This window comes from Gadus chalcogrammus, chromosome 22, assembly GCF_026213295.1.
Source record: "Gadus chalcogrammus isolate NIFS_2021 chromosome 22, NIFS_Gcha_1.0, whole genome shotgun sequence".
Classification (NCBI taxonomy): domain Eukaryota; kingdom Metazoa; phylum Chordata; class Actinopteri; order Gadiformes; family Gadidae; genus Gadus; species Gadus chalcogrammus.
Genome location: NC_079433.1, coordinates 4,091,541 through 4,108,458, shown reverse-complemented (window position 1 = coordinate 4,108,458; position 16,918 = coordinate 4,091,541). Strand labels below are relative to the sequence as shown.

The 16,918-nt window shown below is 44.4% G+C and overlaps 3 protein-coding genes across 3 annotated transcripts; 2 read left to right on the top strand and 1 right to left on the bottom strand.

The window, feature by feature from the left end:
• Positions 1 to 303: 303 nt before the first annotated feature.
• cldn35 (claudin 35) lies at positions 304 to 999 on the top strand. Its single transcript, XM_056582787.1, has one exon. The coding sequence runs from the start codon at positions 304 to 306 to the stop codon at positions 997 to 999; it is 696 nt and encodes a 231-aa protein (XP_056438762.1).
• Positions 1,000 to 1,506: 507 nt separating this feature from the next.
• Positions 1,507 to 3,599, bottom strand: c19h1orf109 (c19h1orf109 homolog (H. sapiens)). Its single transcript, XM_056582788.1, has 4 exons — positions 3,103 to 3,599; positions 2,674 to 2,853; positions 1,944 to 2,062; positions 1,507 to 1,801 (listed from the first exon to the last, which is right to left on the bottom strand). Exons 1-4 carry the CDS (start codon positions 3,381 to 3,383, stop codon positions 1,752 to 1,754), a joined length of 630 nt encoding a protein of 209 aa, XP_056438763.1. The 5' UTR covers positions 3,384 to 3,599; the 3' UTR covers positions 1,507 to 1,751.
• A 77-nt stretch (positions 3,600 to 3,676) lies between these two features.
• On the top strand, positions 3,677 to 16,515 carry cdca8 (cell division cycle associated 8). Its single transcript, XM_056582786.1, has 10 exons — positions 3,677 to 3,915; positions 4,448 to 4,576; positions 5,076 to 5,116; positions 5,235 to 5,307; positions 5,486 to 5,559; positions 6,057 to 6,130; positions 6,926 to 7,024; positions 7,841 to 7,970; positions 15,980 to 16,066; positions 16,157 to 16,515. Exons 1-10 carry the CDS (start codon positions 3,825 to 3,827, stop codon positions 16,178 to 16,180), a joined length of 822 nt encoding a protein of 273 aa, XP_056438761.1. The 5' UTR covers positions 3,677 to 3,824; the 3' UTR covers positions 16,181 to 16,515.
• Positions 16,516 to 16,918: the final 403 nt, after the last annotated feature.

Genomic DNA, 16,918 nt, shown 5'->3' with positions numbered 1-16,918 from the left:
AAAGTACAGAATAGGAACACTGACCTCACATTGCTGACCCCCCCCCTGATGTAAATACTACAGGGAAAGGTCAGCGCTGAAAACAACGCTAGAGCGGGTTGTAGTCTGGAAGAACTACAGCTTTAGACCACCAGGAACGGCAGACTACTGTGCTCAAAGTGTGCTAATCAGGAGGGAACCCCCGAACCCCGACCGGAACCACCCCTTAACAGTAGAAGAGGCGGAGCCGCGACCGTAGAGCGCGTGTCAAAGGTCAAAGTGCCTCCACCGACCCCAGAGAGAGAAGGAGGGCCCTGCTCCATCATGGTGAACACGGGCATGCAGCTGATCAGCTTCACCTGCGCCGTGACCGGCTGGATCATGGCCATCGCCGTGACGACGCTGCCCCAGTGGAAGGTGTCGGCCTTCATCGCCAGCAACATCCTCACCTCCGAGGTGAAGTGGGAGGGCATCTGGATGAACTGCGTGTACCAGACCACGGGCCACATGCAGTGCAAGACCTACGACTCCATGCTGGCGCTGCCGCCCGACATCCAGGCGGCGCGGGCCCTCATGTGCGTGGCCATCTTCATGGGCTGGCTCTCCTGCACCGTGTCCTGCTGCGGCATGAAGTGCACCACGTGCGCCGGCGACGACCGCCGCGCCAAGGCCGGCATCGCCCTCTCCGGCGGCGTGCTGTTCATCGTCACGGGCCTGTGCGTGCTGGTGCCCGTGTCCTGGATCGCCAACACGGTGATCCAGGACTTCTACAACCCGGCGGTGCCCACCATGCACAAGCGGGAGCTGGGCCAGGCCATCTACCTGGGCTGGGCCTCCGCCGTGCTGCTGATGATCAGCGGCGCCGTGCTGAGCTTCACGTGTCCGCACGCGGAGGAGAGCGTGGGCTACCGCCGCGGCGGCTACATGGGGCGGAGCTTCGCCAACACGCCCGCCATGGCGCCGGACCCCCCGAAGCCCATCGTCAACAACTACAGCCTGCCGATGAAGGAGTACGTTTAGACGCCTTGGGGGACTAGTGGGCGGGGGGGAGGGGGGGGAGGGAGGAGGTAGTGGAGGAGGGAGGGAGAGGGGGACAAAGGGACTGGACATAAGGGTTCTTAATTTAATAAAAAAAGGAAGGGCTTAGTGGTTTTCTGTATGTTGTGCTTCATAACTTTTATATATTTATTTGAATTGTTGCCTTTTTCTTCACTGTGATATTCACCGTTGTGCTCGGAACATTTGATGAGAAGAAAACGCTCATTCCCCTGATCAGCGTCTCTGGGCTCGGTTTTAAGGGTCTTCTGTTTGTCCCTTCACATTCAGCTAATTAAAAACTTTGGTTAAGATTAAATTACACTTAAATTACCCGAACGGGAATTACACTAACGGGATTCCCAGAGCATGCATCAATACTTGATTTGTTCCACTTCAATCCTGGTGTGTGTGGTGTGTGTGTGTTCTAGAATTTCCTCACATAAATACACAATGATGTTAAGTATCTGTTTCCAACAGAACACAATAAAGCAACAATGCAATGAAACAGTTTTGCTGAGAAAAACTTTATTCCAGCCATGGAATTATTAGAACAGTGTTTTAGAAATTGTAATTCTTTTTCCTTTCACATCGTCCGGAAAACCCCATGACCTTTTACATTTTTGTCCATCCTTATACAAAATTCCAGCTTTGATAAGAATACAATTTCACATCAGATTCTGACAAATGTAAACGTGGGTAAACAATAGATTTTCATCCTAGGTGACACATTCTTCTTACTCTCCTTTGTTTGACTCCACTAAGAAAGAGACCCGGAAAAGTGTATCTGAAATAGGACAAACAATAAATGAATCCTTAATGTGCTGTATTTTCACCTAATAACTCTTCTGGTTCCAATAAAAGACTCGCATCATTACCAACGCTATGTGATACTGTTAACTGTGCATCAAGTAGTTTTTATTTTTTACCTGTAATATATTCCTCACCACTAGATGTATCTAGAGAGTCCCATCTCTCGGGAGTTGATTCCAGTAGTGAGAGATCGTCGGGCATCAGGCTGTGTAACAAAGTCTTTCTTTTCAGAAATCTGAACACGGATTAGGAAATATGACTTGTTTTCATTTGAATAACCCCTATCTGTTCCTATTAGATGCTAAACGAGAATGGAATGCGTTCAGCACTTTTCTAAACAGTGGCCTCTCAAAGTGCTTTACAATATTCCCCAACATTCACCCATTCATGCACCCATTCAAACAGACAGCGGTGTCAACCATGCAAGGCAACATCCAGCTCGTCTGGAGTACTTAGGGTTAAGACACACTTCTAGGAGCCAGGGATCAAACTAGCAACCTTCAAGTTAACAGTCAACTCGCTCTACCTCCTGGGCCAAATGCCCCCCCCCCCCATAGCTCTTGCGACTAGGCCCTGTTCTTTTTCCTTCTGAAAGTTGTTTTAATATTTCATTGTATGTTTGGTGGTTCTAAGTCTACAGTAAGAGTGTTTAATAGTATATTTAGGGACAACAAAAAACGAAAAAAGAAATTACATTTAATAGTTCTCAGAATCATAATAGCCGATGAATATGAATGAATCGCTATTGACCAATGAGTCAAATTGACATGTTATCATAACGAAACAAACAAGACACAGAGACACATGCAGTATTCCTCAATAAAATGGCCGTCAACACAAGGATACTGTTGTTTGTAGTAAAGCTCTGCATTCTGCAGCCACTCTAGCATGTCAGCGATGGACGGGGCGACAGGAGACCTCTGGGTGCAGGTGTACAGATCCAGAGTGTCTGCGTCCCTCTCATACAGCTGAAAGACTGCCGTGAGCTGGTTAGTGTGCGAGTCCCTCACAGACTGCAGCAAAACCCTAATAAACAGAGAGACCATGTACACTTAGTTTAGCATATTGAGGTAGTAGAAAACGGTGACAATTACAAGAGAGGGAAGTAAATTCCGATTTGCCATTTGGGACAGGAAATTGACAGTTGACTAGAAGGAATAAGAAAGATTATACACACTAGACAGTTGAGGTGGACATCTCGATATTAGGGCAACATTACTTTAAACCATGAAATCAATTAAAAACGTGATTCGATTATTATGTTCCAACTCTTACAGTTTTTCATTGAGTTTCTCCAGCACTATATCCAATGCCAGGACAAGCTTGAAATGCAGACGTTGCTGTAGGTCAGGGAAGGCTTTGAGTGGTGTGTTGGGGATGTTCACGTTGGAGAGAGCTCGCAGCTGCTGAGCCAGATTTCCTACAGACCCTACCAAAGGGGTGCACTCGGCCAACACAGAGTGCCATGTTTTCTGATTGGTTTCCAAGTGCTGAAAGCTTTTCCTCAAAACTTGTTGGAGGGCCAAAGACGAAGGTATCGACATCTCCCTGGACATTCACCGATGTGATATTTTAAGACACTATTTAGACTACGGGGATACGGTTATGCATTTTTTATTAAAAAAAATACTTATCGATACTATGTACTGAATAATCAGTTTGCAAAACACGTAGCTACTACCTGGATGTATAATAGGAATTTATCACAACGAGCTCACGTTGCTTTCTCCTGGCTAGTCCAGTTTCCGGGGTCCGGATGTCAACAACCTTCGCGATTGGTCCATTACAGGAAGCGGATATTACGTTTCGCAGCGGTCTTGTGATTGGCTGATCGCTTCTACGTCGCTCCCTGACTGTGCGCGGAGATTTCAAATTGCTTTGTGGAGCGACAGTTGAGAGGTTCGCCGCAGCCAGTCGGATAGTCTTCACGCTATCGGCAATCATAGCTCGGTGAAGAATAACATTTAACCTCTTAGGGTTCTAATATCTCGGCAGACATGGCTCCTCAGAAGAGGACCACGAAACAAGCCAAGCAAAACCCGAGGCAGGCCAAGCTCGACGCCTTCCTCGAAGACTTCGACGCAGAAGGTAACGTCGGCTTGTTGGTTTTTGCGTGGCTATTTTCGGTAGCGCTGTCCTATTAAAGTATCGCATAGAACGTGGGTATTTTGGTTGAAAATGGGGGGCACAGTACTCGTCAAACGTAGGGGAAACGGTCCAGAAATGGAAGCTTTGATGACTTTGGGCTGCGTTAAGTAGGAGGTGTACCCTACCCAGGTATGGACGAATCCTCTGGGGAACATGCAGTACTGAACAAGTTAGTGCATGTTACTACTGAACTGGTTCAGTAGTGCATAGTCACACTTGAACGTATCTTACTTCAACGTCCTGCTCAAAACAGGCGACTCTAATAGTTTTCCTTTTTTTCCCACTACTCCTATGTATGCATTTTCTGTATCAAATGTTTATGTTGTACTTTTTTAATTTTAACTATGGTTCTCGACTTTCGACTGTGGCACCCACATTTCACGGCCGGGATTAATAAAGTACCATCATGTCTCTTATACTTGATAACAAGTGTGTGTCCGTACATAACCAAGCATTTGTGTTACGTCTCCAGTGAAGTCCCGGGTTCTGCATCTGAAGGAGCAGCAGATGCAACTGCTGACGGAGATTGACAACAGATACAACATGGCCATCATCAAGCTTCCCAAGGCCGTCAGGCAGATGAACTGGCTGCTCTACTTCAGTAAGGACACTCTTGGTACCTGCTGACCTTTGGGGTAACGGTAAAGGGGTTAGGAGCTTGGCGAAGAGGGGGTTCGGTAGATGGTGTTATCGACGTCAAACTACTTTTCCTGAGGTAGTCTGACGTCACGGTGTGGGGCAGATTTTATATATAACATCGCTTATTATAACACTATTCATTTACACAACGACGGTACTAAATAAGTATCAAAAAGGTGCCTTAGATCGTAACCATGGGGATAACCCTCTTTACCGAAACTCGAAAAAAAATAAAAAAAATCCAATGACTTCTGAAATAGTGGGTACACTGGCTAACCCAAACCCTCCCCATTTTACTAACGGGTCTGATGTACGCCTTTAAAAGCTTTATCAAAATGTACCCTCTAGTGACATCGGGCGTGTCGCCCAGATGAATGATGGGTAGATCAGCCCACCCGGTGCGGTGCTCTCTGGAAATGAGCTGTTATAATAGTACAATGTTTCTACTCCTCTCCCTTCAGATCCAGAGAAACCTCAATCCCCAGAGGTGGACGACTCAAAGGTACGATCACCCTCTGCGTCACCATCAGCACATCTTCAGCATGTACCACAGCTCAGGAAGCTACTGACGTTCTCGCCACCCGTAACTCTGTGATTGTTGTGTCTCTGTCTGGGTTCAGAGAGGGGAGGTTCCTGAGCTGGAGAACGTTCTGGTTGAGAACCACATGGCCGCTCCTAAAACGCTCCAGAAGTGTAAGTGGCTGCCTGCTACTCAATGACATACATCTGTACTCTTTGGATACAAGCATCTTCTAATTTACTGAATTGTAATCGCTTGTAAAAAAAAAACAACAACATGCGAGTTCAGATGTCTGTGGAGCTCATGTATGTACAAATGCTGATGACATCATCTCCCCCATCTGTCCAATAGCGTCAAAGAAGGAGAGCAACGCCAAGTCTAGTCCAGAAGACGAGAACACGGCACCTCAGACCAAGACCAAGAAGGTAAGGAGAGAGCTTCCCCCCAACCTGTCCTCTGCTCACGTTCCTAGTAGGGGTGGGAATCTCTTGGCACCTCACGATTAGATTCCGACTGAGGTCAACGATTCGATTCTAAAACGCACTGAAGATAAATTAACTAATTTTAAAATTATCCCTCTGGTGAACAGAATGTGGCAGCAGACGAAAAAACAACAACTTTGTTTCTTTTTTTATTAAATTCCGTTTCTTAACGGAATAGCCGGAATCGTTCAAGAGGTAATCGCGATGCATCGTGGGTCACTCCGCACAGGAAATGGGTGACCTTGCACAGGAAGGAAGGGTGTAAATGGGTCGGATACATTTTGCATGCTTATAAGTAGTGATGCTACAAAGTACAGTCACCCTTTTCTGACTACATTGTTTGACCTTGTCTTAGTACCAGCAGCATGTTTGTGTTTATAAATGATAAAAAACCAGATGCAGGTGGTTGGCGTCTGATCTCTGGTCCTTCTCTCCTCCAGGGCAAGTCCAAGAGGCCCCCCGTCACCTCCAAGAAGACCAGAGTCCAGTCGGTCCTCGGGCAGACAGGCAGGAAGTAAGGCCATATTTGGTAGTTACTGGCAACTAGGGGTGTGCACGTGTACACGTGTAACCGTTTAGTAAATCAAAACCGTTTAGGAAAAATCAGTAAACGAAAACCCCGCCGACATCCCGGGGCAAGTAAAACGCCATGTCGGGCAAGTAACTATCAACCCGGACGTCAACACAAGGATACTGTTTGTAGTAAAGCTCTGTATTCTGCAGCCACTCTAGCATGTCAGCGATGGACGGGGCGCCAGGAGACCTCTGGGTGCAGGTGTACAGATCCAGAGTGTCTGCGTCCCTCTCATGCAGCTGAAAGGCTACCGTGATCGAAAAAAAGAAAAGTTCCAATTTTTTTTAGTTTTTTTGCTTCGAGTCCTCCGCTTGCCCGAACAGGCAAGCAGAGGACTCAAGCAAAAAAATTGGAACTTTTCTTTTTTTCGATCATCGATAGTCATTATGTTGCCCCCTCCCCTTGCACTCTTTGGATAATGCTTGGTGTACTATTTGATTTTATTTGAATGTGGCCTCGGCCAATCAAAATCGAGATCGCGAGATTCCCGGCAGGTAGCGGGCACGCTGCAGTCAGTTGATGAAGAACTTCAGTGTCCTGGCAGACTCTGCCACTGATGTGAGCAGATGTGTTTCCACCTGTTATCAAATATAACAATTTACCTGAATCTTTGTCGTTATTTGATAACCACTAATAAAAAAAAAAAACTATTTATATTTGGGGCCAGTGAAAATTGACTTTGGGCAAGTAGAATTCAAGGAGAACCCAAGCCAATAACGTGGACGTGTGCCTCAGGTCTACCAGGAAGAATTTGGTCACTCCTGCCAGAAGCATGCTGGACTCTTCTATGATGATGGGCGCCACTCCGCTCATCACACCCCGCTTCGACCCCAGGTGAGACGCAGCTTTTATAAACTTCACATGTTGTAGCATACTAACTGCTGCAGCTATAAATGACGAGACCACACTGTTCAGATATTGCCTAGTTGTGTATACTGATGTGGAATCGGGGCAGGATATTATAGTGGTTGAGTTGTTTGACTCCCAGGGGGAAGGTTTATCGCTAACGATTAATACAATTCTGTGTAATAAATCGCAAAGGCAGCAGTAATAAAACATCTATTTTTTTTCTTTTCAATACATATTTTTTTGTGATTTGTTAACATTACCGATTACTATTACTATGTTTATTTTTCTTAGACAATCCAATTGTTAAATAAATGTTATAAATTCATCTGAACACATTGGCCTGGCCTCAATTTTATTTTGGTCATACTAAAGAATGATTCATTGCTTTTTTGTGAATAATACAGAACATAAGGAACTTAATAAATTTAAAAAATCACATCGCCATTGAAATATTTGTCTCAATTATCGCGATTAGGTTATATCCCCAAATCGTTCAGCCCTAGAAAGGTATTGGCTCAGTCCTCAGTCTAACCCTACCTCGCCCTAAACCTGACCTGCTCCTTAATGACCAGTATTTGGATTCAGATGTTATGTTTCCTTATTGGTTGTCTTACTGACCAGTAGGTGTGATGGAGGTTTCTTATTGGAGGTCTAACTGACCAGTAGATGTTAAGGTTTCTTATTGGTGGGCTAACTGACCAGTAGATGTTAAAGTTTCTTATTGGTGGTCTAAGCTGGTCCCCTACCAAGCAGCAGCAGCAGCAGCACAGCAGGAGGTCTGATGAGTGCTTGTGGTTGCAGGCTTCCCAAGACCCCCGGGGTGAGGGTCCCCCGCCACAAGGAGAGGATCTACAGCATCTCAGTCAACGGCTCTCCCGTACAGTCCAGCAACCAGGACATCGTCATCAACGTTCCCATCGGCAACGGAGAGGTGGGCTTCACATTACATTTTTTACGTGCACTTGTTGCGCAGGATCATAACCAATTGAAATTCACATTTCGGCCAGAAAAATAACTAAGAAATCCATAAAATTACATAGAAAAGGTTCTGAGGTTCTGTAGGACGGGTAGCCTATGAAATTCAAATGAACACGAGCGTCCCCAGCGATGTAAAATTAACGTTTACACAAAAGCAACGCCAACTTTCAACGCCTCATCGTGCAGATGTGACCGAGCCCGACCCGAACCCGAGCTTCCGTTCTAAATATTTTTCCGAACCTTACCTGACCCGCGTCGGGTTTCCATGCTCTAATCAAGTAGGGTGTCGCGAAATCCAGACAGAACAGCGCCTCCCCGAGTACCCCCGAGGCAATGACCGCCCCCCCCAAATGGTCCCATATTATACCATCACGTGTGAATAGCTGTTACAAGCCAAAAAAATGCCATCTCAAATTTCTAGAGCCGTTATTGTAAAACTACTAAGTTGTACTACATTCTGGTGTGAAGCTGGGTTGTTAAAGCACGTTCCTAAATAGGACTGTTTCTAACTACATGGGCATCATCCATCACCATCTTCATGAAGCGAGTCTAAAACATGCTAGACAAAGTATAGAATATTTAAAACGTATGTGATTTAAAATACGTTCCAACTTTAAAACATAAAATGCTTGTAATGTTTTAATGGTTTTATTGTATTTTAATGCTTGTATTTTTTTTACGTTTACCCTGGTTAATTTGTTGAAGAGAATGCTTCACAGAACGGTGCTTTGGTAAAGTATGACCTAGAAATGTTTTGGAGTTATGGTAAAAGATGTGTAAAAAACGTATTCAATTTAAAAAGTTTTATTTTTGATTGGGGAAAAATAACATTTGGTTACTACAAACAGGCAAAACATGCGTGTATGTTCTGAACAATTATTTCTTCTGAGCTGCTTGCCAGGTCCTACTTTACAGGTTAAAAATGTATGATGAACATTTTGTTCACATTTACTTTCAGGGCATTTAGCAGACTCTTTTATTCTAAGGGACTTGCATTTGTCAGAAGAAAAGATGACTGTTTACTTTTCATTTATAGCAATTCTTTGAAATCGATCTTCTAAGCCGGTGGTGAGGGCGGTGGTGAGGGCGGTGGTGAATTGGAGATAAAACTGATAAAATGATGGTCCGAAAATTCAATTAATTCATTGGATTTAATTATAACCTCAATACCCTTAGCAAATATTAGATCCAGTATATTTCCTTTCTTGTGGGTGGGATTTTTCACATGCTGAACAAAATTGCGGAAATGTAACATTAAAGGTTTTGTTAGTTTAGAAAAATTAAAATCCCCAGCTATAATGATATTACGATAATCGGAATATATAGCGGACATCATTGATCTAAATTGACTATGGAAGAGTGTTTTTGTAGACTTATTTGTCTTACTTAGGGGCGGCCGATAGACAATAACAATTAGGGTGTCTGCTTTGTTTGGCTGGTTGATCGTAAATGCTAAGTATTCAAACACTGTAATAAACTTAAATAAATGTCTAGAGACTGAATATCTCTCCGAATAAATTAAGGCGACTCCACCCCCTTTTTTTCCTAATCTATTAACATGAATTTCTTTGAAACCTTCAGGACAAGAATCGGTCAAATCACCTTCATTGGTGCCGTCAAGCCAGGTTTCAGTTAATAACATTAAGCCAAGACGATTGACAGAAATCAAATTCCTCAAACGATCCACCTTAATCTCAGTGAGTCCGTACATATTCAGAAGTCCATATTTGTCTGGCTCTGATGCGTTCTTGGCGTTCTCCGGCCCCTTCCTCTTGATGTCTTTGGGGATGGTTTTCGGTTGGTCCGCGTTCTCCGGCCCCTTCCTCTTGATGTCTTTGGGGATGGTTTTCGGTTGGTCCCCTTTCTTCGGCCCCTTCCTCTTGATGTCTTTGGGGATGGTTTTCGGTTGGTCCGCGTTCTCCGGCCCCTTCCTCTTGATGTCTTTGGGGATGGTTTTCGGTTGGTCCGCGTTCTCCGGCCCCTTCCTCTTGATTTCTTTGGGGATGGTTTTCGGTTGGTCCGCGTTCTCCGGCCCCTTCCTCTTGATGTCTTTGGGGATGGTTTTCGGTTGGTCCGCGTTCTCCGGCCCCTTCCTCTTGATGTCTTTGGGGATGGTTTTCGGTTGGTCCGCGTTCTCCGGCCCCTTCCTCTTGATGTCTTTGGGGATGGTTTTCGGTTGGTCCGCGTTCTCCGGCCCCTTCCTCTTGATGTCTTTGGGGATGGTTTTCGGTTGGTCCGCGTTCTCCGGCCCCTTCCTCTTGATGTCTTTGGGGATGGTTTTCGGTTGGTCCGCGTTCTCCGGCCCCTTCCTCTTGATGTCTTTGGGGATGGTTTTCGGTTGGTCCGCGTTCTCCGGCCCCTTCCTCTTGATGTCTTTGGGGATGGTTTTCGGTTGGTCCGCGTTCTCCGGCCCCTTCCTCTTGATGTCTTTGGGGATGGTTTTTGGTTGGTCCGCGTTCTCCGGCCCCTTCCTCTTGATGTCTTTGGGGATGGTTTTCGGTTGGTCCGCGTTCTCCGGCCCCTTCCTCTTGATGTCTTTGGGGATGGTTTTCGGTTGGTCCGCGTTCTCCGGCCCCTTCCTCTTGATGTCTTTGGGGATGGTTTTCGGTTGGTCCGCGTTCTCCGGCCCCTTCCTCTTGATGTCTTTGGGGATAGTTTTCGGTTGGTCCGCGTTCTCCGGCCCCTTCCTCTTGATGTCTTTGGGGATGGTTTTCGGTTGGTCCGCGTTCTCCGGCCCCTTCCTCTTGATGTCTTTGGGGATGGTTTTCGGTTGGTCCGCGTTCTCCGGCCCCTTCCTCTTGATGTCTTCCTTGCTCAGGCGGCACTTGTCTTTGGGCATGGTGTTCGGTTGGTCCGCGCTCCCTTCCTCTGCTGCATTCTGTTTTGTATTGGGAATCCGCCTCGACGTGGCCACATGTGGCTTTGTCGAGGCGGATTTAACAATTCCAAGGATAGCTACTGCTGTATTGGAGTTAAAAGATAAGCAAAGATGAGCCTTGGAGAGTGGAATTATGTTTTCATAATAGCAACATTTATTAAGAAATTCAAATAATGTTGATTGTTCCAATAGTGACGACATTTCAATAATAATGTCATCTGCAAAGAAGTGTGGTAAAAATCTATATGGCCAATCGAACATATTTTATGTATCTTTAATGTGTTCAGTATTATGTTCATTGTTTGTATATGCCTACCATGGAAATGGATATGATTGACTTTATTTACTGACTTCTTATATAATTCTTGATGATTTGACATATTTTATTAAATCACATTTTGAGTTTAGTCAATCGAAGTAGAGAAGAAACGGTACTGAAAATAGTAAAAAATAATTTTCTTAAAAAATCCTAATGTAATTTATCAGTGTCCTTTTCCGGACATTCTCAACTTCTGTACCGGAGGCGTCACTCTCATATCTCACTTATGTGTCATCTCTTTCAAGACGGTGTATGCTAGTATATTTCCCTCTTCTGATGTCCAATTTGTCCTTTTTACTACACTTTTATTTGTTGCCACTGAAACTCTCAGTGCCTGTTCTAATGTTGTGGACGATAACTGTTTGGACTCCTCATGCCAGGGGCATGATCTTCCCTTGAACAAACTATATATATGCTTAATATATATAGAGTGACACTGCCTTATGTCACATTGATCCCTGAGCTTGCAGCATTATTTACCAAGACAATCCATAACCAGAGAACTCAGCCACATCAGAAGACATTGTGCATAAAACGGGCTGTAGCAAAATACTAAAATGATGTAGGTTTAGTGAATGTTATCAAAATCGCATAGCTCCAGTCTCAAGTGAATGAATAACCTATGGAAATAGGCTTATTTAACGAAACATAGAATATCGAAATAAGTTACTTACGGTTTTCTTTCTTTTTATTTTGGCTTTTCTTTGACATGTTTGTGTCAACTGACAGGACTGTTGGTTCTTTTATACTAAACCTCGGTCATCTAGATCGTTCTGGAACACCCTAAATTAACGCCCACATTACGCTGACGTAGACGTAGCCGTCTTTTAATGATGTGTCATCCCTTGCGATAAGTTTCTCCCGTGTGAGAATCTAAATTGATTGTTATTGTTATTAATCTGTTTTTTTAGTCTGCAATAGTAATCATATTTCGATAATGAGTGATTTGGCTTCACGGACCAATCTGGCCGAGACATAACCAGAATAACCTTATTCAAAACAAATGGTGAAAAAACAAAGCAACAGAAGAGAGTATCAGAGAGGGATGATGACAAACCAGCAGAACAGGTTCACCACTTCACCTGACCATCCCGAGAGAGCGAGATCGTCAGTCTAAAACCAGTCATGGAATGAGTGAAACACTGCACCTAATAAATAACCTTAATCAAATAAATGGTAAAAAAACAAACATTGCATTTTCATGCATTTTTTATTGTAACTGCAACAGCACCAAGTACTCTGGCAGAGTACTCAACAACATCCTCACCGAAACAAAACTGATCATCGACAACGACAAACCCACCCACCTCCACAGCGACACCTCCACTAAAATCCTGGACCTCATGCTCTGTACCCCAGGCCTCGGCAGCAAAATATTCACTTTCTGTAGGCCAAGAAAACATGCCAACTACAACAGCTGTATCCATAAGGACACAAGGACACTTTATAGTGCGGCATTGATATTAAAGATGCTTCTATGTGATTCTCCCGGTATCACGTTCCCATGGGCACCGTCCGGTGATTTGAATGCAAAATCTGTTGTGCGACTTGAGTTGTGCAATCTGATTTCCTAGATTATAGATGCAAATGAAGAACCAAAACCTGCCCGTTTTGTTGGTATCCAGATGATTTGAACCTTAAAGTGACATCTATTTGTCAAGACATGAGACATCTTGAGTAAGTAATAACAAAAAAAAAAAGTAATATTTATAATACATTTGAACATTTCTGAACAATAAAAATCTAATCTACATCAATGCAAGTGTTAGTGGTTTGAACATGATCACAATTGTGACTCCATGGTGACGAGTGCTATTTTTAGAACATGCCCTGCGGGTAGGGATGCACCGATACAATCACCGATACCAAATGCAACCCTCGGACTAGGGCCCGATACTGTGCTCATGTACTCGTGAAACTGCTCCGATACAGCTTTATGCAATGTAATGTAACGTTGAAGAGCCTGTGAACCAAAAACGTTTTCAGATTTTTTTTTTTAAGCGTGGTAATTTGTCTGGTAATTTGTCCTATACATATATCTGCCTTTTTATCAATGTTCCTGAAATAAGCCCCCGATTTAGAGAAACAAGGGGCACCGGCGGTGCGATGTGTGTGTGTGTGTGTGGTGGTTGACCGGCGTGTCCAAGGTTTTAAGGAACTTATTGTGTAGCACTACGGTGCGTGTGGATAGTAAAGCTAACTCTGAGCAGCGATTTATTTAAACTGCTTTCCGGTGTTATACCAGACTATTCTTTAACCCACCAGATAAGTGACTCCAGTAGAGCACGAAACTGGACACATTTTTCTGCCTGAGCCCGGCCCAAGCCCGACAGAAGTAACCGAGCCCGCCAGGCATCAAGATGTCTGAGCACGACAGTTAAAGTAAAAATAAATGTCCTCATATTAATGACACGTTTGTGTATGAAAGCCTTTTCAAACAACTGTAAGGTATTTGGAAATGTCAACAGATGACCGTAACATTTGCAAAATCATAACTAATTGAAATTTACATAGGCCCACAAAAAAGGCCAGTGCCGTGTTTCGATATCCATACTTCCATGTGTACACTTAAACGTAGTACACTATCCGCATTCACTAAGTGCGCTAATTTTCAGATGTCAGTTTTGTTCCAAAATCGAATACTCTGTGGTGCACTAACCGGAAATTACGATCACGACTGCCGCCGTGGCTCCTCCCCCGCAATAAACATCCCGCTTTGAACGGTGAACTCTTTATGCCTAGCAGCTATAAAAAGCTACAAAATGACTATTAATGCAGGCTATGTGGAAAATGCAACGACTTTGGCTCAGCCTAGCTCCGCCCTCTTCTGCTACGTAGCTAAGATGGCTGCCGTTGAGTACGAAAAGTGTACATCGCCACACACTTCACGATTTGACCGTTTTGACTACACCATCCGGGTCCCTTCAGTACACTTATTTTCGCCCGATCTGAATCGGAACGTCCTACGTACTCAAGCTTAGGCTAGTAAGAACGGATAGTATAGATATTGGAACACGGCACAGGTTAACCGAAACCAATCCACGATTAACTAAATCGTATTATCCGTTTGTAATAGTCTGCAATAGTAATCATATTCGATAATGAGTGATTTGGCTTCACGGACCAATCTGGCCGAGACATAACCAGAATAATCTTATTCAAAACAAATGGTAAATAAACAAAGCAACAGAAGACGTCATCAGAGAGGGATGATGACAAACCAGCAGAACCGGTTCACCACATCACCTGACCATCCCGAGAGAGCGAGATCGTCAGTCTAAAAACAGGCTTGGAATGAGTGAAACACTGCACCCATTGTTTCCCTCAGCACTGTATGGTTAATGCGGCCGCTTTAACAACAATAGGGCCCCGCCTTGACTACCAATTTATTGAAATATCTGTCTAAACTGCGCCATTTGGTGGTTGTATATATTATTGCGAATTGAAGCCCTCACCGAAGACCGCAAGGCTATGAGATAACCCCCCTATCCCGAGAGAGCGAGATCGTCAGCCAAAAAATTCATGGAATGAGTGAAACACCAGCAGCGCGTCTAACCACTTTAAGCACGTTTAAAGTCACTTTTAAACGTTTTAATGGGGAAAAAAACACTAATAACCGAGGATCAATTATACAAACTGTACAAAATCACAATGTCATCCTTCAATGAAACCCTTTTTATTCAACATTTAAGGAGAACCCCACAAAACAGGCAAAGGAGGAGTGTTGGTAGTCCAAAAACATCTTCACATTATTCTGCATTTTCATTTATTTTTGATTTTAACTGCAACAGCACCAAGTACTCCAGCAGAGAACTCAACAACATCTGACTGGTCGACAACGACACCCACCTCAGCAGCGCCACCTCCACTAAAATCCTGGACCTCATGCTCTGTACCCCAGGGCCTTTCCCAAAAATATTCACTTCTTCTGTGTGGCAAGAAAACACGCCAACTACAACAGCTGTATCAATCAACAGCTGTATCAATCAAGGACACAAGGACACCTTATTTCGGCGTTGATATTAAAGATGCTTCTATGTGGTTCTACGTTTTCGTTTGTGCATGAAAGCACACCTTTATCAAACAACTGCACAGCTTTTTGAAAACGTCAACGATAACTGAAAAACATCCACAAAATTACCACAAGTGTTTCTGAGGTTCTGTAGGTCAGGTAGCCTATGACATTTAAATGAACACGAGTGTGCCCAGCGAAGTAAAATGAACGTTGACACAAAAGCAACGTCAACTCCAATGCCTTATCGCGCAGATGTGACCGAGCCCGACCCGAACCCAAACCTAATCTCGAACCTGACCCGGCCCGTCGGGCTCGGATGGGGATTCCATGCTCTACTTCACATGGCTCCTTTCATTCTGCTTTAACACAAACGCTACTGTTACTCTAACCACATTAATGAAGTACCGGTTTGGTTTTTATAGAACTATTCACTTTAGCAGTACTTTAGCAGTGATGACGGGGAGGTATGGTGGCTTGATTAGCGTCCTGTATCCTAATTCACTCTTAAGTCACTTAATGACACCAATGTGACAAATGTGTATTTGTAAACTCTGCTCCCTGTTGAACTGCCGCGGCCAAAAGTTGCCGCCTTCAAATTGGTTCTACGCCTTTTTAAATATTGTATCTAACATGGCTGGCCTCGACGCAGTCGGGCAGCAAAGAGCCAAGCTCTTTTACATATTTAAAGGACTTACTGTGTGTGTGTGTGTGTGTGTGTGTGTGTGTGTGTGTGTGTGTGTGTGTGTGTAGAACATCCAGCTGCTGGCCAGCCAGATGGACAGCGTGGACCTGTCGTCCCTGGATGAGGCGGCCCTCGAGGGAATCAGACGCCTGCAGGTAGACTGGGGAAGACTGTTGATACAGACCTGACTCCGGCTGCACCACGGAGAACTAACCCCGGCCTCCCTCTCTTCCTCCCTTCTGCAGAGTCGCCTGGCAACCCTGTTGTGAGCAGGGAGCTTGAATGGACCTTCGTCGGACGCAGACTTGTAAATAGTGTATCTGCTGTACTTTTATTGTGGAGAACTTTGGAGCAACTTTGCTTGTGCATTGATGTCCGCAGAGCTGAAAATATTGATAATCTGGTCACTTATACCTTGTATAGATGATCTGGTCATCGGGATTCATTGATGTGTATGTATGAACCTTTTTTCAGGTGTTTTTAGAAATGTTGTTTGCTTTCTGTATGGAGTGCATTATGGGTATCCCGTGATACCTTTGACCACCAGCAGATGGCTGCCTTGTATTAAAAGATTATAAAGGGTAAACTGTCTCGTCTGTTCGTACCGCACAATCTGGGTGAAAAACGACATGCACCTTTAGGGCTGATTTAAGTAGCCCCATAGATATCGGAAAGAAGGAATGTGCCATGTAAGGTTGACATGCTTATGAAGTCCTGACCAGTGCATGACCGCATTATAAACTTTAATTTCACCTGCAATACTGGCCTCCAGCCTATGCCAATACACGTGATCACTTTCACTTTGGTTACGCACTGGCTGACGCATAGGTGTGGACGTACAACTGGAACCTTTCCCGCTCGCATATCGACACCGAACAACCCTTAATCCTGATCGCCCATCAACAGCATGTTTATTTCCATTAAGCTCTGTCCGTTCTGTGGTTTATTTACCAACGAGACGCTGTGGTGATTTATGCGGCGGCGACTTAAGCGGCATAGGGGGCGCC

Coding starts and splice junctions, on each gene's coding strand:
- cldn35 (XM_056582787.1), top strand. CDS start 304: ATGGTGAACACGGGCATGCAGCTGATCAGCTTCACCTGCGCCGTGACC.
- c19h1orf109 (XM_056582788.1), bottom strand. CDS start 3,383: ATGTCCAGGGAGATGTCGATACCTTCGTCTTTGGCCCTCCAACAAGTT. Junction 2,063..2,673: donor GAGCTTTACTACAAACAACA/GTATCCTTGTGT, acceptor ATCCGTGTTCAG/ATTTCTGAAAAGAAAGACTT. Junction 1,802..1,943: donor TGGTGAGGAATATATTACAG/GTAAAAAATAAA, acceptor GTCCTATTTCAG/ATACACTTTTCCGGGTCTCT.
- cdca8 (XM_056582786.1), top strand. CDS start 3,825: ATGGCTCCTCAGAAGAGGACCACGAAACAAGCCAAGCAAAACCCGAGG. Junction 3,916..4,447: donor CGAAGACTTCGACGCAGAAG/GTAACGTCGGCT, acceptor TTACGTCTCCAG/TGAAGTCCCGGGTTCTGCAT. Junction 5,308..5,485: donor TCCTAAAACGCTCCAGAAGT/GTAAGTGGCTGC, acceptor TCTGTCCAATAG/CGTCAAAGAAGGAGAGCAAC.